General features: G+C 38.6%; 1 protein-coding gene across 1 annotated transcript in view; it reads left to right on the forward strand.

Moving 5' to 3' along the window:
• The window catches only part of Glrb (glycine receptor beta), a 92,477-nt gene that overhangs the window by 46,748 nt on the left and 23,646 nt on the right, over positions 1-22,083 (forward strand). Inside the window, exons 5-6 of the mRNA XM_042668420.1 lie at positions 16,432-16,661; positions 16,757-16,839. Of these exons, the coding sequence (XP_042524354.1) occupies positions 16,432-16,661; positions 16,757-16,839 (313 nt within the window). The remainder of the gene's footprint in view (positions 1-16,431; positions 16,662-16,756; positions 16,840-22,083) is intronic.

Genomic DNA, 22,083 nt, shown 5'->3' on the forward strand with positions numbered 1-22,083 from the left:
GCCTCATAAGCATGAGGCCCAGAGTTCAATTCCTCACCACCACCTTAACAGAAAAAAGCTGGAAGTGGTGCTGGGCTCAAGTGGTAGAGTGCTAGCCTTAAGCTGAAGAGTGGAGGCACAACACCCAGACCTGGAGTTCAAGCCACAACCAGCAAAAAACAAACAAACAACAACAAAAAAAATTAACAGTAGTCTCCTTTTACAATTGAGTCTTTGTTTATATGAAAATTCTTTCTACAAGGATCTCTTGAAATGAAGTTAAGTCCTAACATTTTGGTAACTTTCACAGCCCAACACTTATCTCCCAGTTTAGACTTTTCTTCCTCAAAAAACAAACAAACAAAAACAATTATTCAGGAAAGCAGAACAAAGAAACTGACATGCATAGCTGCTAGACAGATTGCAACTTCTGAAGGGAACAAGGCATTTCTTTAATCCAGTGTATGACATAGATTATCCAACATTGAGGTAATCAAAGAAATTAGCATTAAATCTATCTTTGTTAAGAACTCTTAGCCAATGACAGTTGACATGGGAATATTTCCTTCCTTCTTCTTTACTTTTTTGTTTGCTTTTTTTTCTCCCCTGTTGGTCATGGGACTTGAAATCAGGCTTTGTACCAGGATTTTTAGATCTCAGCCATCTGAGTAGCTAGGATAACCATGAACCACCAGTACTTGCTATGCTTCTTTACTTTTTGTTTTCTGTTTTGGATTTTCAGTGTTGCTGGTCAAACAAATAATCTCACATAATTCACAAATCATGAATTGTAGTGTAGGAAAGATGACAGCATACTAATATTCCTTTCACTTTTCCTCACTTCTTATATTGATCACTAGGTATTTTCATGATCTCACTGTATGCTGATAGTTTCTATTGCTCATATATATGTTCATTTACATTGGAATAATTTACATTTTTGTAAAAAATTATCAGTACTGTATATTAATAGGGGCAACACCAAAATCATAAAAAAGCATGTTACCTTTCTTTCCCAAAAGGTCATTTCTAATTTTATTATCTTTTGTGGTTATATTCCTGATAACTGAACTAAGCGCATTAGAGCATCAAGTGGAGATTTGTTCATGTCTAGGTGGCATCTGTTCCACAGTTGTGCTGATAATATTTGTTGGTTTTTCCCATTCATTTCCTACCTTTGGATTAAGCCAGTAGGATTTTCATAGATGAAAATGTGAACTGTTGCACTCATGGGGGAAAAGCTAGGCATGATGTAATAATCAGGACATAAGTAGTTGGTCTTATTGAGAATGCAGAAGAGTTTTTTCATTGAACTAGAGCATGCTTATACATTCGATTTTCTTTCTTTAGTTTAGTCATGCTTTGTAATTGCACTGAATTACTGTGCTACAATTCATGATGCTGTCATACTTCCTTTCATACACCTTTTTCCTGCACGTAGGTTTGTATGTCTTAGTAATGGACTTCAGCTTATTTTGGGTGCTAGATTATTTGGACTTTGCCAGAAAACCACACAGACAGCCAGGTACAAAGAACAACAACAACAACAAGTTTATTGCCAGGAAAGAGCAGCATGTCCCCTTCTCACAAGGAAAAAGTGAGAAGAAGCACCGGCTATTGTCTGAGGTGACGTATATAACCTAGGAGGTTTAGGAGGGGCTAGAAGGGGCTAGGAGGTGGAGACCCTGTTGTGGACATGTGGGCCAGGGGCTACATCATGGAGGATTAGAATTTATGGCTGCTGGCCAAATAGTAGATAAGGGTCCTGCAACTGCCCAGCCCTGAAGGTCACTCTAAGGGCTTCTTGTTACCTTATATGGTAGTAGCTGCCCCAGAGAAGTGCCATCCCAAGGTAAAGGGGGTTGGAGGCTGATTATTTACTGCCTTTACTAAATGGGCCTAGTGTTGCCCAGGAAGGGACCATGCTAAGCTGTGGAGAGGGGAAGAAGTGTACTAAGCTATGGGAAGGGAGCTCATTTCACTAACATACCCAACTCTTTGGTTTGATATTGAATGGAGAACACCAGGTTGGGATTATGGACAAAGGTTGTTTCTTCTAGGGCTGTTTCTTGATGAGAATGGGTGAAGTAGTCAGAGGGACGATGGACCAGTTACCCTCCCAGGAGCATTTGATTGATTGTCTGATTGGTAACAGGTCTTATCTTCCCCACAAGGATACTCTGCATGCACCTGAGCAAGCAAGGCATGATCAAAATAGGGCAGAAAATTTCATTTAAGGGACCCAAGATAGGCATGAGCCAGGGAGTAAGCCACCCGAGTAGGTCTCATCCCCTTTTATTCTGTTGGATATTTTTTTCAAGTTCCTTGAGATGCCTGATTTGTTCCTTAATGACATAGCTGTTATTGGTTAAGTGAAAACAGCACATATTTTTTACTCCTTGCACCATTGATGGTGAAGAGTACGAAATCAATGGCAGCACATTTGCCAAGGATAGCCTGCCTATGTTCCTGCTGTTCTTGAATTAGCAGTGCAATGGCAGAGGAGGTGTAAGTAATATTTTTGTCACTATGCATGACAAATGCATGACACCCTTATAGACTCCCACTGTCAACCCTGATATCCCATCAAGGAGAAAGTGAGGGCAATGTACAGTTCTCATTCAGCACTAGATCTCTTATTTTACAACCTCATTGAGGCTAGAAGAGCTCCTTTGTGGGGTAGCACAGCAGCTAGATGGCTTAGGCAGCAGCTGCAAGGAGACATGTCCCCCTGCAAATAAAATATGTTCATAGTTGGCACAAATAAAGTTGCCCCTCTTTAGTTCTATACAATCAATGGTGCAGTTTTGAACTTGGGTACAAGTGTTATTTTCCAGCATTATAACCCAGAGTGGCGTATAACATCAGGGCATCTGCCTGTCTCTCATGTGAAGGCTTTCCCCAGTTATAGGAGCCAGCATAGATGGTATTTATATCTGCTGCAGGTTTGCACACTGGAAGCAAGCAGGACCCAAGCACAAGTTCCATCTCTAGTTCCTACCTCAGACAAAAATTAGAGGTGTTAGTCTTTTGGGACAGGTGAAAACAGATATCACAATGCATGTGGTCCTACAAGAACTCTGAGGCGGAGGATCCTCCATATTGGTATTTTAGGTTACCAATATCCAATGAGACAGGGGCCAATATGGTGGGGCTGCTTTTCCTAAACCACCCCAAGAGGAAATGATTAGGTATTACTTGTTTGGGGTGGATAGGATGGCTTGACAAGAGGCCTTCATAGATATGTGGATTACAGGGTATGTATGGTAGGCCCAAGAAGCTGCCAAGGCTAACAGCCCTGAATATAATACTCAGTATAAATACAAATAGCAGGTAACAAAGGCAAGAGTATACATTTCTGTCTAGTATAAGATGGTAGACCAGTATGGACATTAGATGCACAAGCTTCTTATTTTCATTGACTTCTTAGCTCTGGTTTAATTGTGTGGTATCATCTCCTCTTATTACTCTCCACCTCATCTTGGAGGTCTAGTTGTTTGTTGCCAGGATAGTTCATCCCAGTTGGCATTCCTAGGCTTTGAACTCAAGGCCTTGGCACTTTCCCTGAGCACATCTGCTTGAGGCTAGCACTCTACCACTTTGAGTCACAAGGCCACTTCTAGCATCTTGCTGGTTAATTCTTGAGCAATGCTTCCAGCCTGGCACTTTGCTGGTTAGTTGGCAGATGGAGTCTCAGAGGGATTTTTCTGCCTGGGCTGGCTTTGAACTACAATCTTTGCCACAAAAAAAAAACCTTTATGATTCCCAATTAAAGCAACAAGGAGATCAAATAGAAATAAGTGAACCTTTCCTGCACATTGTCAAGAAGAGTTAACCAACAAGTACTTGTCAGAGTTCTGCAATGACAAAACTCAATAGATGTTTTTAAACTGCAACTGATTGGTCCACTAGGTACCATCCAATGCCTCTGGGCAGCTTGTTTAAAATGGCTTATAATCTTTTGGAGATACATTCAGTTGCAAAATAGCTCAGAAATAAAATCACTTTCTTTGCTCATACACCCTTTATGGTCTGACTTGGGGAGATTGACATTATGGACCGGTGGAAGGGAACACAAGCAAATCAGGATGATGTAAAGGTCTGAACTTCAGTAGATCTGAAGTGGCTTGTGCTTTTCACCCCGAATCAGCAGGCTTTGGTCATGTGTGAAGGAACATGGCTGGGATCTGGGCTAGGCCTGGCCTTTATGGACAGTCACACCTCCCACTTTTTTCGTGCAAAATTTCTACACATATTGGTTAAAGACCTTGTTTACACTGGCCTTTGCAGGCTGGTGCCACTGGTTTAGGCAGCTGTGACAACTTTGTTTTGTCTCCTGGGCCTTTTCCCATGCACAGGAACAAACTGCATCCAGTTCCTTGATCTTAAAGTTTATCAGTGCACAGGAAAAAAGACAGGAAAACAAAACCTTAGCCTAGGAAAAAAGACAGAAAAACAAAACCTTAGCCTTATTTTACTAGTCATGATCAGATGTACAACATTTAATTTTTGGATGTACGTAGGGAAAAACATAAATCACAGTCAACTTATTTTACATTCCAAAGGAAACCTTTTTTTAAAAAAATTTATTTCCAAAGACTCTTTAAAACTGCCTGTTTTTTTTTCCCTTTGGCTTGTAGTTTAGGTCTCAGAATTTTCAAAGCAACTTAGATTAAATCACAGCTTCCATTGACAAAGATCGTTCAGCAAGCACAATACTTGGTAACTTGGAAACCATGACAATTTTGCATATTTTACCTATAGACAAATAGACATATTTGTGCACAAATCATAGGGTGCTCTTAGATTTTTGTCTGTTTAAGGTTTTTTTGGAATTTCAGTTAAAAAATAAAACTTTGCCAATAATAAAAATCTTAGATAGGAGACAGGACATGAACACAGAGACATGTGGCAAACTGTAATGGAGACAGGAGACAGGTACATGAATACAGAGACACATGGCAGGGTGGGTAGAGGAGGGTCTGTGCCACAGTGCAAGCCTTAGCAACAGAGTTGAGGGAGGGGAAAGGGAAGGAGGGGCCACTGGCGATGGTGGCAGCAGTGGAGGCAGAGTGGGAGCGGGTGAAATGGAGACTTGTGACTTCGGCACCATTGGGGAAATACTCATCAGCAGGATCCAAGGCAGAGGTTGTAAAGTTTTCTAAGCTCTCTAATGGCTATGGCCTAGTGGCTAGCATAACTTGGGCTAGGAGAGTTCTGGATAAGAACAGAGATAGATGAAACCTCAAACATATAGTACCTGATTCCATTTTCCCCAATGCTCACAGTATTTGTATAAATCCCGAATAATGATGGGAGCAAGGGTGCCATTAAGCGGCCATTTGGATTGGCTTTCTAGGTTGTAATTAGGCCATGCTCAGTTATACAAATATATAAGGCGCCTGCCCTGGAGGCCAGGAGCCAGGCCAGGAGAGAACACATTGGCCAGCGTGCATCCCAAAGGGGAATCAGATGGGATCTTAGACTGGGGATTTCCCACTAGTGATGCAATCTAAGGCCAAAACAGTCCAGACATCCCCAGGGATGAATAAATCAGCGGAGCACAAAGGAGAGGTTATCACCCAACCCCTGTGTCTGAAATCTCAGGCCCTCCGCCTTTGGTCAGAGCTTCACAGCAGCCTGGTACCAAGTCTTTTTTATGATTTTAAAGGAAGGGCGTCATTGCAAGACTAAATAAAAAAGGAAAGAATGTCACCATAGGAATCTCAAGTCCAATTACCCCTTGTAGATGAAGGTCGGTGAATTGGATATGAGAGAGGACTGGAGGGCAGAAGGAGGCTTGTAGTGGCTGGATCTGTCTGGCAAAAGCCCAGGCCTCTGGGGTGGTGATTTAGGAATGAGAGAAGGACTACCACAGAGACAGTGGAGAACTAGGCTCCTCGGGACAGCTATGATTCCCCAAGAGAGGGGGAAGAGCAATTTCACCAAGAGAACTAGTTCCTGCCAATGCACCAGTGTTAGATTATTTGGACTTTGCCAGAAAACCACACAGACAGCCAGGTACAGAGGGGAAAAAATGTTTATTGCCAGGAAAGGGGCCAGCATGTCCCCTTCTCACAAGGAAAAAGTGAGAAGAAGCACCGGCTATTGTCTGAGGTGACCTATATAATCTAGGAGGTTTAGGAAGGGCTAGAAGGGGAGAGGAGGTAGAGACCCTGGTGTGGACATGAGGGCCAGGGGCTTCATCATGGCAGCCTAGAATTTATGGCTGCTGTCCAAATAGTAGATAAGGGTCCTGCAACTGCCCAGCCTTGAAGGTCACTCTAAGGGGCTCTTGTTGCCTTATATGGTAGTAGCTGCCCCAGAGAAGTGCCATCCCAAGGTAAAGGGGGTTGGAGGCTGATTATTTACTGCCTTTACTAAATGGGTCTAGTGTTGCCCAGGAAGGGACCATGCTAAGCTGTGGAGAGGGGAAGAAGAGTACTAAGCTTTGGGAAGGGAGCTCATTTCATTAACTTACCCAACTCTTTGGTTTAATCATTGAATGGGGAACACCAAGTTGGGATTATGGACAAAGGTTATTTCTTCTGGAACTGTTTCCTGCTAAGAAGGGGTGAAGTAATCAGAGGGACTATCGACCAGTTACCCTCCCAGGAGCATTTGATTGATGGATTGATTGGTAACAGGTCTTATCTTCCCCACAAGGATGTTCTACATGCACCTGAGCAAGCAAGGCATGATCAAAATAAGTCAGAGAATTTCATTTAAGGGACCCAAGATAGACATGAGCCAGGGAGGAAGCCACCCAAATAGGTCCCATCCCCTTTTATTTTTCCTATATTTTCTTGTTTAAGTTGTGATTAATTTGCCTACATGATTTCATTTGTTAGGGAATATTATAGATAAATTATTCCTTTTTTTCTATTTTTCATCTCAGTAAATTTTGTTCTACATCTCACATGTAAAATCATACACCTTAAAATAATTCACATTCATTTTGTAGGCTGAATAATGGTCCCCATATATCTTTATGCTCTTTTCACAAGTCATGGGTTTGTTTGTTTCCATGGTGAAACTTTCTAAGTATAATAAAGGGAAGTTATTCAAGTGCCTTAGTTGTAATCATAAGGGTCTTACAAGACAAAGACAGCAAAGTCAGAGGCAATGTTAGCAGTTCTGGTGAAGGAAGTACACAACTGGAATGGTATGAGGAAGGATCACGGGTTAAAAAATGCAGGCAACCAAGAGAAGCTGCAAAATATAAGAAAATGGATGCATCCTCCAAAGCCTAATAAAGGAGCAGCCCTGTAGACAGAGACCTTGAATTCAACCTAATAAAACTGATTTGGGGGCTTCTAAAATATAGAAGAAATTTGTGGTATTATAGTTTACTAAACTTCTGGTAGGTTTTATATATATGTATATATTATTGTAAAAATACTGTACAGAGGAGTTATAATTTGAGGACACTAAAATATATGATCAGATTCTTTTTCTTCCAATTACTGCTGGAGAAATATCTGAGTATATATATTATTCCTAGTCTTACTGGATTGTGACTTCATTGTAGCTGTTACCATATACAGAAATGCCAGCTTTACCAAGTTTTTTGTTTTAATTATTGAATAATTTAAAAAATTCTATTAAGATACTGAAAGAGAATCTATTTACTTAGAAAATACTGTGCCTGAAACATAAACAATACAATTTTCATCAATAACTTTCTTCTTTACCTTTTTGCTTGCTACCAATATTATTCAGCATTGATGTTTAAACTTTACAAGTTAGAGTGTTATGTTAACTAACAGGAAAATTATTCAAGTCTTATATTCTCATTCCAGCAACCTTATTGTTACCAATGGATGCAAAAAGAATTAAATCAAGAACATTAAGAATCATAAACTGTCTAGGCTGTTGTAATATCAATCATTCTTTCTTTCTTGATAATAGAAGGGTAGTGAACATGTTCTACATACATCATCCATTGCAGATGGCTATTAGATGTGTTCTGACTGTGTCTTTCCAAACTCAAAACCTACTTACTAATGCAATGGTATTGTGGGATGATAAAGTGAGGTTGGAGCTCTCTTGAGTTAAGCCCAAAAGATGGCTTATTTTCAGTTAGGCACTGGTGGCTCATGACTGCAATCCTAGCTACTCAAGAGACTGAGATCTGAAGATTGAGGTTCAAATCTGGTCCTGACAGGAAAGTCCCTGTGAGACTCTCATTTCCAATTAACCACTCAAAAGCTGGAAGTGGTGTTGTGGCTCAAAATGGTAGAGTGCTAGCCTTGAGCAAAAGAGCTCAGGAACAGCACCCAGGCCCTGAGTTCAAGCCCCCACAACTAACTAAGAAAAAAAAAAAGATTGCCTGTTTTTATCTTCTGCCAGGTGAAGATGGCACATATAGAAGATGGCTTCCTGAGTACCCTGCTCTGGACAAACACTGATCTTAGCTTCTCAGCCCCTAGAACTTCAATATACTGATACTGTTTATAAAATACCCCATACATTTGGTTATTATAGCATGGAACTATTAAGACCCCATTGAAAAGGCACTGCTATTAAAATAGGCTTTTATAAATTTGGGAAAATAAGTATCCATAGGTTATATTAAATAATGTTTACCTGTGAACATTAAACATAATTCTTTGAGAAAAAAAAATCACTCGAATGTAAACTAAGCACTTTTGTTGAAATTTTGTTAATTTATAATTCTTAGTGTAACTTCTAATTTCACTGTCTAAATAGTAAATCCTTTCAGATTGGGATTCTAACAGCTTTGTTCATAGTACTTTAGTTATAATTCTGTCAAATGTACAAGAATGATCACTTTTCTTGAATATATTAAAATAATAGATGAGCTACATATTGAATTTGTGAGTAGTAAAAATGACACTTAACAGAGCTAACCTAACATTACAAAATGTAATGTACCCAACATGTATAAAATATCATTAATGAAACTTAACCACTTTAATGTCTTGTTGTGAAATGTTTTATTGCCTTAAAGAAGCAGTTTAATTTGGTTGTTAATTGATCCTGAAAATTTTGGAGAACATCCACTATCCAGATAATGACTAATAGTGTGCTATTTGGAATTAACAATGAATAGTATTTGTCACCAAGTACTTTAAAAACAATTAAGTAATTTCCCACTGATCAAAGCAGTCTGTTTCTGATGGGAATTTATTCATTGCGAAATAAATGAGAGCACTACAATTATTGTGATAGAATAATTGAAAATGAAAATAAATAGGTTTCAAAGAGAGTTATCTTAATATAGCCCATTTGAAATGCCAATAACTAGTAATCCTTTGGAAATTCTCATTAAACATTAAACAAAGCATACTAACTAATGAGCCTTTATCTTTTAATTAGTGGGGAAAAATCAAACTCCAATTATTAATTCAACTCATAAAATTTTAAAACATCCTTAAAAGCTATATAAGCTTGCTGCAACTTGTGTTGAAACCTAATAGTAGGTAGCTACATAAATAATAGAAACACAACCTCGAAGGTCTTTCAAAATAAAATAATTAAAAAATACTCAAGACTAATTCATTGAATATGATGGTAAAGTAAGGCTTGTCAGTTTGTGATGATGCTCATAAGAATGTATGTAATGAATATCCAATAAAAATAAAATTTTAAAAGATTAGAAAAGAGATCTGAAATTTGCATGATATATTGAGTTTACAATATCCTGAAGCAAAATGTTGAGCATTAAGAGATGCTGAAAATTGGGTGTACTGTGCTAACATTTAGGTTTTGGAAGTAAAACACTGTATGATTGTAGGTCAGTGAGCACTGTCTAGCACAAACTAAATTAGTTACACTCTATGCAGTACTGATTGAAAAGAGAGATGCATATTATCACTGCTACTAGTGGTTTAAAGGAATAACCACAACACAAAATAACAACTATCCATGCACATTTTGTGTACTTTATATAGATCACCTCTTTTGCCCCTTTTTCAAGCCCGATGTTGTAGGTATTTTATTGTTATTCTTGCCTTGCCTTGCTTTGATATATCAATGTACCAAATGGGCTTGCTCAAATCTCAGTAGGGTCCTCCACATTCTGAGTTTTTAATGATTCTTGTTTGTTTCCCCTTTCATTCCTGCTGTTCCCTCAAGTCACTATCTGCCAAAATTCCACCTCCTTTTCCAAGATCTCCTCAGACTCACTAAAAGCCTTTCTGCTTCCAGACCATGGAAGTGATTATATCAATCTTCTCAGAAAAAGAATTTTGTTTTTACACTCTAATAGACTTTATCATTGATCTTTGTTCCAGAGAAAGTGATCCTCCAGTGTTTATCCTAATCAGACTTGTTGCTTAGAACATGGAACAGGGGAAATCCTTAGTGAACCACCATTGATTGAATGAGTGGCTAATGAAGGAAGGAAGGATTGTTCAACTTAACACAGCAGAATCAGCTGCTATCTGAACTTCATCAATCAATCAGTTTAATCTGGAACATAACAGATATTTTATTCTATTAGCCTACAAAAAAGTTTTCAGACATGTTAGATGCATTTTTCTCATCCTGTATTTCATTCAGCTCTATATAGCCTACCATAGTGTTTGATGTCTAGTACATATAAAATATTTTTTAAAGTTTTTGGATGTAATAAAATTAATTACAATTTTGAGAATATTTCATAGAAAATGCAAGTTTCTAGATAGTAATTGGAATGGGATATTCTCAATAGTGATTATCAGCATTTAAAAAAGAAAACAAATATTATCGTAACAATAACATTAATAGTACTTATAATAAAATTAATTTTTCTGAATGTTTACCTCCTTCCACTGTTCAGGATATAGGTAGTTTCTCATTTGATGCTTATGGGTATCTGGGATTCATTTTAGCAACAAACAACTTAAGGTTCAGAGATGCTAAAGAATTTGCCTTTCCCAACTCAAAAAAAATTTTGCTTTGTCTAACTTCTAAGATCCTTCAAGTCTGAATATGGGTGTTAATTCATTTGGTTATTTTAGGCAAATCACCAGTCTAGATTATATGTCTCAGAGCAAACTGTTTTGTTTTTTTTTTGCACAGCTATTTAGATGGACTATTTACTGATTATCTATTTCCCTAAAGTTATTTCTGTAAATGCAAAAGTAATTACAGATGTTCCCTTAGTATTCAAAGCATGAAGAAGAACATACGGCTAATGAATGATGTTTGAATGAATGAATGGCTAAGCAGTCAGTCACCTTGGAATTAGGGAAAATTTAAACAAATGCTTTTCTAAATGCACAAATATAGTCTGTGACCAGATGTCCATATTGAAAATGGGAATAAAACTAGCTCATTTATATAGTAAGTTTTATATTAAATGTTTGAAATACTTACACTAATATTTTATTTATTATTCATATGAGAATGCTATGTTTTTGTTTGATTTTGGTTTCTGTTTGTTTGGCTTTACATTAAGAAACAACTTAGAAGTGTTAAGCAAGTAACTCAGAGTGAAAGCTTCTAAAGCTGCCACATGAAGATTTGGATGGGATCCTTAATGTTTCCAAACCTATGCTCATTCCCAATTACTTGGATTTCTAAATTAGATAGATATCATTTTTAGAAAGTCATTTGCAATGATATGTGAAATAAAAAGGAAGGTTGGATATATGTTAAAGTGTGACATCATCCCTAATTTTCCAATAAATGGCTTTGTTCATGGCTCCTCGTGCACTGCACGGATTTTCTCTGTACTGCATAGCCTTCTCTTGAAAAAAACACTTTGAACTCAGTAGGTTGATAAATAACAAATGCATAGTTTTGAGTTTTGCAAAAACTTTGATTACACTTTTAGAAAGATTTGGGGGAAATAAAGACACATGGAAGCACTATCAAAATTGTTATAATTAGCTGTGTGCTGGGGTTCACACGTGTACTCTAAGCTATTTTACGGCAAGGGTAAGAGGATTCATGTTTGAGGTCAATGGGACAAAAAGTTAACCAAATCCTCTTCAATAAACTAGACGTTTGTGGTTGGTACCTTTAATCCCAGTTGTGAACAGGGCAGGTTTGGGCTCTGAGGCTGACCCAGCAAAACCACAAGACCCTATATGAAAAATAACTAAAAACAAACATAGTTGTGTATTTACCTAAGTAAGTGTGAGGCCTAACTTCAAACTTCAGTATTGCCATGAGGTAAAATACTCTAATGATTTTTTTGAAAAGAAAACTACTTTTGCTATATTGATTTCAGATGAAGTAGAATAAGTTCTTTGAATCTGGAGGAACATAGAAAAGTGTTGCCAAAGTCAATGTGCATGTGTAAATTGTTCAAGGAAAATTCAGTATTACACAGAATTGATTTCTTTATTTCAACACCAGATGCTATAGATGAATTATTTTTTAATTATGCAAAATATGATGGAGTGAATTAAAGGTTCACATTTCTTTAATTGTTGTGGAGGATATAAAAATATAAAATATTGATATACTATCCTTAGAATTAATTTTTTTCTTTTTTTTATTGTGAAGATACTGTACAGAGGGGTTACAATTACATGGGCAAGCATTGTAGCCTCCTCCTTTGTTTACCCTTCTCATCCCTTCCCATCCTCCCTCCCCCCCATCCAATCCTCCCCCACCCAAGTTGTAAAGTTCGTTTTTGACATGACAACTTGTACTTCTCATTGTTGCAACAGGTCCACCTGTATCCTTTAGAATTAATTTTTATCAAGTTGCCTTTTTAAAAATTTGTATACCTGTATATTTTCTCCATATTCACTTCTGCCTCCACTGTGTACAGTAAAAAGTTGAACTTCCTACAGAGAGATCATGCTAGTCTATTTTCCCAATTTTCAGCACATATATTGCAGAAGCTAGCACACTAATGAGATCTTAATATTTCTATCTCTGTACATGTATGTAACATCATGTTAAAATAAGGAAAACTAATATTAGGCTAAAATAGGATGCCTTTATCCTGGAGAATACAATAATTGCTAAAAATGTCACTTCACTTATTTTTAATTTATTCTTATTTCTCGAAAGGATTTGAGGGGTACAATAATAATAATAATAAGTCAGGTGCCAGTGGTTCACACTTATAATCCTAGCTACTCAGCAGGCTGAGATCTAAAGATCACAGTTTGATGGTAGCCTGGGCAGGAAAATCTGTGAGACTCTTATCTTTAATTAACCACTGAAAAGCCAGAAGTAATGGGGAGAATGCATCAAAATCCAATATATATCCCACAAAATTAAGAAGAATGAGAGAAGGGTGTAGGGGAGGGATGGGTGAGAATGTTGAAGGGAGTGCCATTGATCATTATTATTATATTCATATATTATATATTCATATATTCATAAACTATTTTAATTCCTTTGTACAACTACTTAAAGATAATTTTTAAAAATACCAGAATGGGTGTGGGACAAACAGAGGCAAGACAGAGAAATGGAGATGAGAAGGGTAGGCTTATAGAGTCCTTATACTCAATCTACAATATGAAAATGAAATTAAGTAACTTGAGGATATGAATGAGTTTGGAAAAGATATAGTTTGCTTATGTACTGACTTATTGGCTTAAAATCTCTGTGTGCAACTACTTAATATAATAATAATAATTAAAAAATAACTAAACTTTAGGGGAAAAAAAGCCTGAAGTGGAGCTGTGGCTCCACTTCAAGCAAAAAAAGCTCAAGCCCCAGGACCAGATGTGGAGAAGGAAAAGGAGGAGGAGGAGGAAGAGGAGGAAGAGGAAATAAGTTTAAAAATAGAACTTACTGAAATTGGAGTAAATGTGCAAATTCAACACAATGATAATTGCATAGGATGTAAGAGATTAATTTCTAATGTCGTTTTCCTGAGGAGACTGTGCAGGATACTTACAGGAAGCATTTAGGTGCATCTTCATGAGGAAATCTTCATAGCAAAATCTCTGATGATTACATTTTTTGGTAAAGTCCTTATACTTAATATGCTCAGCACATAGTAAATACCTACATGAGGATAAGATTGGGATGTATAAAAAAGACAAAATATGAAATAAGTAACTAAAGAAAATTCTATCATGGTGGCATAATGATGCTCAACAAATATTTTTTGAATATGCGGAAAGGGAAGCTAAGAGAGTACAGTGGAGGGGGTGAATTTTATCGAAGTACTTTATTGTAAGCATCTATGGAAAATTGGGAGAAAGTGAAGAAAGGGATGACATTGTCCCAAAAGAAATTTATTCATTACCTGAGGTACATCTTCGTTATAATAACAATTTTTAAATATTTAATTAAAAATAAGTATCTATGAAAACGTCCAGACCCTATGGCTCATGCCTGTAATCCTAGTTACTCAGGAGGTTAAAATCTGAGGATTGCAGTTTGAAGCCAGCCCAGGCAAAAAGTGACCCCTCTCTCCAATTAACCACCAAAAGGCTGGAAGTAGAACTGTGGCTTAAGTGGTAAAGCACTAGCCTTGAGCAAAAAAGCTCAAGGAGACTGCTTGGGCCCTGAGTTCAAGCCCTAGGAATGACACCAAACCAACAACAACAAAAATACCTCATACAATTAATATGTGCTAATTAAATAAGAAACATCCATCTTGGGTATTTTTATATGATATATTTGACTGCAACATAGAACCATAGATTCAATAAAAAGTTTGTGAATGATATATAGTTAACCTCACATGGTTATTTGTTATACTGATGCTTGAGTTCATTGTGTCTATCATAATTCTTTTTTTTTCGGTTGTGGGGCTTGAATTCTGGGCCTGGAACTGTCCCTCAGATCTTCAGCTCAAGACTAATGTTCTACCACTTGAGCCATGGTGCCACTTCCAGTTTTCTAAGTGGTTTATTGGAGATAAGAGTCCTTTCCTGCCTGGACTGGCTTTGAACCTCGATCCTCAGATCTTTGCCTCCAGAGTAGCTAGGATTACAGGCATGAGCCACCATGCCCAGCTTATCATAATATTTTAAATGCATGTTTAAATACATTGATTTATATAATGATGGACCTTTGCAAAATATAAGAATTAAAGCAACTTGGATTTTGACATTTTTGTGGATTCTTGATGGTACCAAACACACACTTTATTCCTTTTCAGTTTGCTGCTTAAAAGACAAATAGAAGAAAGAACGACACTGCCCCATTTGTTAGGAAATGGAAAGACTTGGAAAAAAATCATATTAAGTGAAGTAAGCCAGCTGCAAAGAAATTTAGGTCCCCTGGTTTCCCTTATTTGCAGTAATTAGCATACACATAGGATAATCTTATCAGATGAGCTGAAAAGCTCAAAAACCATGTACATATGACCATATAAGATGATGCTAAGTGAAATGAAACCCAAGATAGGGACACAAGAGGTCTGTCTTTGTTGTTGTTTTAAATGTACTATGTGATTTTTTTTGTTTCCTTTGTATGTTCTTCCCCCAATGGTATATCCCCTGTTGTCACTGTACTTGATTTTGGTACCCTGCATCTTGGGTATACATATGTCTAATCTGGGGAGGGGAAGGGGAATAACAAAACTCTGACCACTCTGATACAAGGACACAGGATGATCCATTGCAACAAGGATACCGACAGTATATTGGAAATGAACTTTAAAACTTGGGGGGAGTGGGTGGCAAGGGGGGAAGGGAAGATGGGGAGAAGGAGTGGGAAAGGTGGGAGAGGGAAGGGATAGTGGAACAATAACAGGGGAGGGAAGGGGTAACAATGATGGACAAGTAATATATTCATTGCCTTACTCATGTAACTGTAACGCCTCTATACAACATCTTAACAATTAAAAAAAATCTTAAAAAAAAAAAGACAACTGGGCACTGGTGGCTGACACCTGTAATCCTACTACTCAGGAGGCTGAGATCTGAGGATCACGGTTCAAAGCCAGTGGGTGCAGGAAAGTCCATGAGACTCTTATCTCCAATGAAACACTAGAAAACTGGAAATGGTGTTGTGGCTCAAATGATAGAACGCTAGCCTTGAGCTTGGACAGTGCCCAAGCCTAGAATTCAAGCCCCACGACTGAAAAATATATATATACCTATTCTTAATTGATTTTGTCCTACTTTTGGGGGGAAAATGGCAACAACCTTTGGCTGTTCTTATCTGTGTATGCTGATGCCACCTAACTAATCTGAATTGTTGGTGTTTACATTTAGGTAACACACATAATGGCAAAGTTATATTCTACCATTTTGCTAGTCAATGCTATGAAAAACATGTTTTGAGAATAAGATAGATTCAAAACTCTTTTTACCTGGGGGATGAAGCACTCATTTAATGGCTCAAATGTGATCCTAGATGTTAGAAGAGCAAAATTTTTTGTTACTAATCATAAAATCTTTTTCATTCCAGTGTTAACATGTTCTCCAAATTAGTAACAAACATAAACATGGGTGTATTATTTTTAAGTAACTAAAAATAACCATAACTAGACACATGCACACACACCTTATTTTTAAGTAATCAAATATATTAGTAGATACACACATGAACATATTTCTTTATTTTTCCTAGGACTACAGAGTTAACATCTTCTTGAGACAAAAATGGAATGACCCAAGGCTGAAGCTCCCTAGTGACTTCAGGGGCTCAGATGCACTGACAGTGGATCCTACAATGTACAAGTGTTTATGGAAACCTGATTTATTCTTTGCAAATGAAAAAAGTGCCAATTTTCATGATGTAACTCAGGAAAATATCCTTCTCTTTATTTTTCGGGATGGAGATGTCCTTGTCAGCATGAGGTACGTTTTGATATTTACAATTTCTGCAGTTCTATTTTTAAATGAACAGATCATAGTATATACAGTATTTCTAATTTCCCTATTCCTGCTTTCAGGTTATCGATTACTCTTTCATGCCCTTTGGATTTGACTTTATTCCCTATGGACACACAGCGTTGTAAGATGCAACTGGAGAGCTGTATGTAAATGATTCTATAGTGGTTATGGGAACAAAATATTTATGTCTAGATGAGATAATCTATTAATATCTTACATAACCAACATAAAAAACCTAATGCTTTTGGTCATAAGTAGTCATTAGCATCACTAGATCACTTTTGAGAATTATAATTATTCCTTTACTCTACCAAACGGTGATGAGATAGACAAATCCTTTCTAATCTTCTTTTAGTTCAGTTGATGTGAGTATTTGCACTAACTTTCTCCAAGTGCCCTTCACATGTGAATTAGCAGTAAAGCAAAGGTAATGAAAAATGTGGAACTCTAACACTGTCTCTCTGAGGTTAAAACCAGTTTCATGGCAGAAACCTTGAAAAATTATTTAAAATTTCTTCTTAAATCCATCAAGTGGTCACTTTCTATGAATGAAAAAATTACTTTTTAACAAATTTTGAGTTTTTTAGTTTAAAAATATAGTCTAGGTATGTTCATTGAAATTTCCTATAAAATATATAGAAAATAATGTATTTTTAAAAATATAAACATGTCATACACATTGAAAAATTAATATAAGTATCATAAGGACTCTTTAAGCTCAAGTACTTAAATGTCATTTGTAAGGAGTAACAAATAATGCCCTTATAAAACACATGTGCTTACTAGACTATATACTTATTTATTTTGAGTTATTTATCAATTTTGAAAAAATATACTGAATTATATTATACTTTGAACAAAATTTGTTGTTTCTAATTAAAGTACAAGATTTGTACATATACATATATTCAATGTTTTCTATGTTTTATATGCATCAATGTGTTTTTAAAAATTGTGTATATACTACATGTACATTTACTAGAAATATTATAATTATCATTATTTGGTTCTGGTTCTGGGCCTGGGAACTGTCTGTGAGCTCTGTTTTGCTCAAGGCTAGCCCTCTACTACTTGGCCCACAACTCCACTTCTGACTTTCTGAGTAGTTTATTGGAGGTAAGAGACTCACAGACTTTCCTGCCCACTTTGGCTGTGAACCACTATCCTCTGATCCCAACCTTCTTAGAAGCTAGTATTACAGGCATAAACCACTGGTATCTGGCTGTAATATTATGTTTAAGAACAGATTATCTGGATGATTCAATGGTAGACTCTTATGTGGCATATGACTTGAACTATGGCCATAGTACCTAAGGTCAGAACCTGTGATTTGAGAGACTGAATGGTGGTATCATGATGCCCATTTGAAGAATGGATTTGTATTGCTTACTGTGAGAGAAACAGTGCAGTAATTTCTTCAAGATCTAAGATGCGAGAGGGGACCAAGATGGCGACGGGGCAGTAGGAAATGCCACAGCCCTCTCTAACCAAAAAGAGAGTTCGAGTTCCAATGATTAATCTCCCCAAGAGATTGACAACAACAAAAAGATGAACACCCAAAGAAAAACAGGAGGTGGAAAATAACAAAAAAGAAAGAGAGAAAAAGAAGAATTTCAGAACAGAGAAGCGTGAAGACCCCCTCCCCCAAATTTTACTGGCCGTGCAGCAGCACACCAAGCCCCAGCCAGCTGGCCTGGCAGGAGCTACCAGAGTCCCAGAGACACAGGGGGCTGCCTGCAGATCACCCGTGCAGAAGCCGCCTGAAGTACCGTTGTCAGACCCGCTGATCATGACTAATGGAGAAACCTCCCAGCTGGGAGCTTTCACATAGATCCCACCTCCACCCCTCACTCTCCATCTGAGCAGAGAGGCTCCATCCTGCCAAAGCCACTCAACCTCACAGTGGGAACCCCAGAACTACATGGGACACCCACAGAATATCAGAGCAGAAGACCTGCAAGGAACTGGTGCTGATCCGGAGAGCACAAACAGAGACAAACTCCAGTGCTCAGAACCTGCATGAAGGCTGCTGGAGTTCCAGAGACACAGAGGGCTGTTGGCAGATCACCCATGCAGAAGCTGCCTGAGGTACCAGGGTCAGACCCGCCGATCACGATGAATGGAGAAACCTCCAAGCCCGGAACTCAGCCCCACCATGAGAGCCCCAGAGCTACACAGCATGCACACAGAACACCAGAACAGAAGACCTGCAAGGATCTGGTGCTGATCCGGAGAGCACAAACAGAGACAAACCCCAGTGCTCAGAACCTGCATGGAGGCCCCACCTCCACCCTTTGGGCAGAGGCCGGAGGCCCATCCGGTGTGAACCTGAACAGCCTCAACTGAGGCAGAGACAGAAGAGAAACACACAGAGACACCACCGCCCAGCCCAGCCCACAACCACCTCAACTGAATTCTGATTGCAATGGCAACTGACAACCTACATCACACAGAAACAACTAGTTCTAGGGTGAGTACCCTGCAGGGGACAGTGTATCCCTCAAGGGAGACCAGAGCTGGTGGGAATCCCCAGATCCCGACCCAGACCCCCTCCGCCCCAACACCTGGACCACAAGACTCACTAAAACTAGGAACTGTTTGAGAACTCCATCAGCCCACGGAGCATACTCAGCTGGCCAGCTAGAGCAAGAGCACCCCTGGAAGGGAGCTTAAACGCTCAAGCTAGGAACAGTGCCCCTGGGTCAAGACACCTAACAGTGGAAGAAATTTGAACTATGTACCCCAGGCTATGTAACCTAGGCGGTATACACAGCAGCACAGGCCCAACCGGCATGCCACAGGCGGGAGGCCGGGACCAGGCCTGAGGATCTGGTGCCTGAGCAAAACAACCAACTCCTCACAACTGAAGTCAGAAGCTGAGCATACGCCTCAGCAGAGGGGAGAAAAACAGAACTGCACTCCCTGGGAATCACACCTGTGACAGCAAAAGACCTGGGGGGCTCAGGACAAGAGAAGCCCAAAGCCCACCAGAACCCGACCCATATATTCTAGGCTGGGAATTGGACAACACAAGCCACCAGCACCTGATAATAGCCAGGAGCTCAGGCTGGTAAGGTGGCTCAGCAGTAGAGTGCTTGTCTTGGGTGCATGAGGCCCTGGATCTGATTCCTTAGCACTACATAAGCAGAAAGGGCCAGAAATGATGCTGTGGCTCAAATGGTAGGGTGCCTGCCTTGAGCTGTAGAACTGAGGGACAGTGCCCAAGCCCAGAGTTCAAGCCCACAACCAGCCAAAAAAAAAAAAATCAGGAGCCCACAAAAGACTCCAACATCTGGGAGAGTGCATCCAGCACATCCGATCTTGCCAAGAGCACCTGTAGGAGCAAACAGAAGCAATCTAGGCTGCTCAACCCTTCCAAAGGTGGGAACTGCCAGTGATCTACAGCAGAGAGCCAAGAACCCTATATGAGTCAGATCAGCAGCTGGAGGTCGGCCCCCAACAGAACCGAAATCAGGTACAGACTCTCTCTGCCAGCACAGAAACAGCAACCAAGCAAAGACAGACACCTATTGACCGAAACAAAATTTCAGATTAGTCTCCAATAATCCCTGAACCCCCATGTGAAAATCACAGAGAAAAATTACAAAGTTTATCAACATCCAGGATAGCAAGTTATCCCCAAAAGCCAGCAGCCCCCACCCCCGGGGAGAGCCCCAGTGGGAGCAAAGCAGGAATGGAAGACAAAAGCTACATCCAAGAGATGCTGGAGGAATGACTCAAGCAAGATCCCAGGAGAAACACTTCTAGACACATTATAGTAAAAATGATAGATCTAAATAATAAGAAAACAATCCTGCATGCAGCAAAAATGAAGAAGGAGCTATACTACAAGGGGAAAAAAATTAGAAGTACTGAAGATCTCTCCACACAAACAATGAATGTAAGAAAGACTTGGGAAAGTACCATACAGGCCCTGAGAGCCAATAACTGCAAACCCAGACTGATATACCCGGCAAAGCTAGCATTCACATTCAATGGAGAGCTGAAAATTTTTAATAGCAAAGAAAAACTAAATGAATACATAAACATTAAGCCAGCATTGCAAAGAATACTAAGAGGGGGAACACAACCTGAAAAAAGCAACCAGGAACAGGGACCTGCACCCAGACAGGCATTAATAGAAGTCTAACTGAGCAAGCACAGGAGGAAAGGAAAGAAGAGAAACTGAGGGAAACAGGGAATGACTGGGACCACAATGCATCTCACTATACTATCTCTTAATATTAATGGGCTTAATTTTCCAATCAAAAAAAAAGAACTGCAGATTGGATCAGAAAACATGAGTTCATCCATCTGTTGTTACCTTCAGGAGACCCACCTCTCAGCCAAACATACAAACAAACTCAGAGTGAAGGATTGGAAAAGGACCTACCAATCAAATATCCCAGTTAAAAAGCAGGTGTAGCAATCCTGATACCTGACAAAATAAACTTTTCATTAAAATCAATACAAAAAGATAAGGACGGACACTACATATTAATACAGGGAACAATCTAAGAGGAGGATATTACCATTATCAACTTATATTCCCCAAACATTGGTGCACCCAGATGTTAAGCAAATATCTCAAACTTACAGAATAAAATAGATCCCAATACGATAATACTAGGAGACTTTAACACCCCACTCTCACCAAAGGACAGGTCTGCCAACCAGAGGATTGGCAAAGAAGCTACCAAATTAAGAGAGGCCATACTTCAAGCAGAATTAACTGACATCTACTGAGTATTTCATCCTAAAACAACAGAGTACACATTCTTCTCAGCAGCTCATGGAACTTTCTCCAAATTAGACCATATCATAGTTCATGCAAGGAACTTAAGCAAATACAAAGGGATCGACATAATCCCCTGTATCCTATCTGACCACAGTGGAATCAAGCTAGTTCTCAATAATAAAGCATACCACAGAAATTACTCTAATACATGGAAATTGAACAGCACACTTCTAAACAATGCTGGGTAACAGAAGAAATCAAAGCAGAAATAAAAAATATCCTACAACTCAATGAAAATGAAAACACCTCGCAAAGAAACTTGTGGGACACAGCAAAAGCAGTCCTGAGGGGCAAATTTATTACCCTCAGTGCCCACATCAAGAAAATAGGGACAGACCAAGTAAATAATCTCATGTTGCAATTAAAACAGCTAGAAAAACATGAAAAAATGGAACCTAAAGTTACTAGACTGAGCCAGATAACCAAACTAAGAGCGGAGATTAATGAATTAGAGAATAGGAGAATCATAGCCAGAATTAACCAAACAAAAAGCTGGTTCTTTGAAAAAATAAGTAAAATTGGTGGACCATTGGCAAGATTAATTTAAAAAAAGAGAGGAAACCCATATTAACAGGATTAGGGATGCCA

This window comes from Dipodomys spectabilis, unplaced genomic scaffold (genome assembly GCF_019054845.1).
Source record: "Dipodomys spectabilis isolate Male_0828 unplaced genomic scaffold, ASM1905484v1 ptg000436l, whole genome shotgun sequence".
Classification (NCBI taxonomy): domain Eukaryota; kingdom Metazoa; phylum Chordata; class Mammalia; order Rodentia; family Heteromyidae; genus Dipodomys; species Dipodomys spectabilis.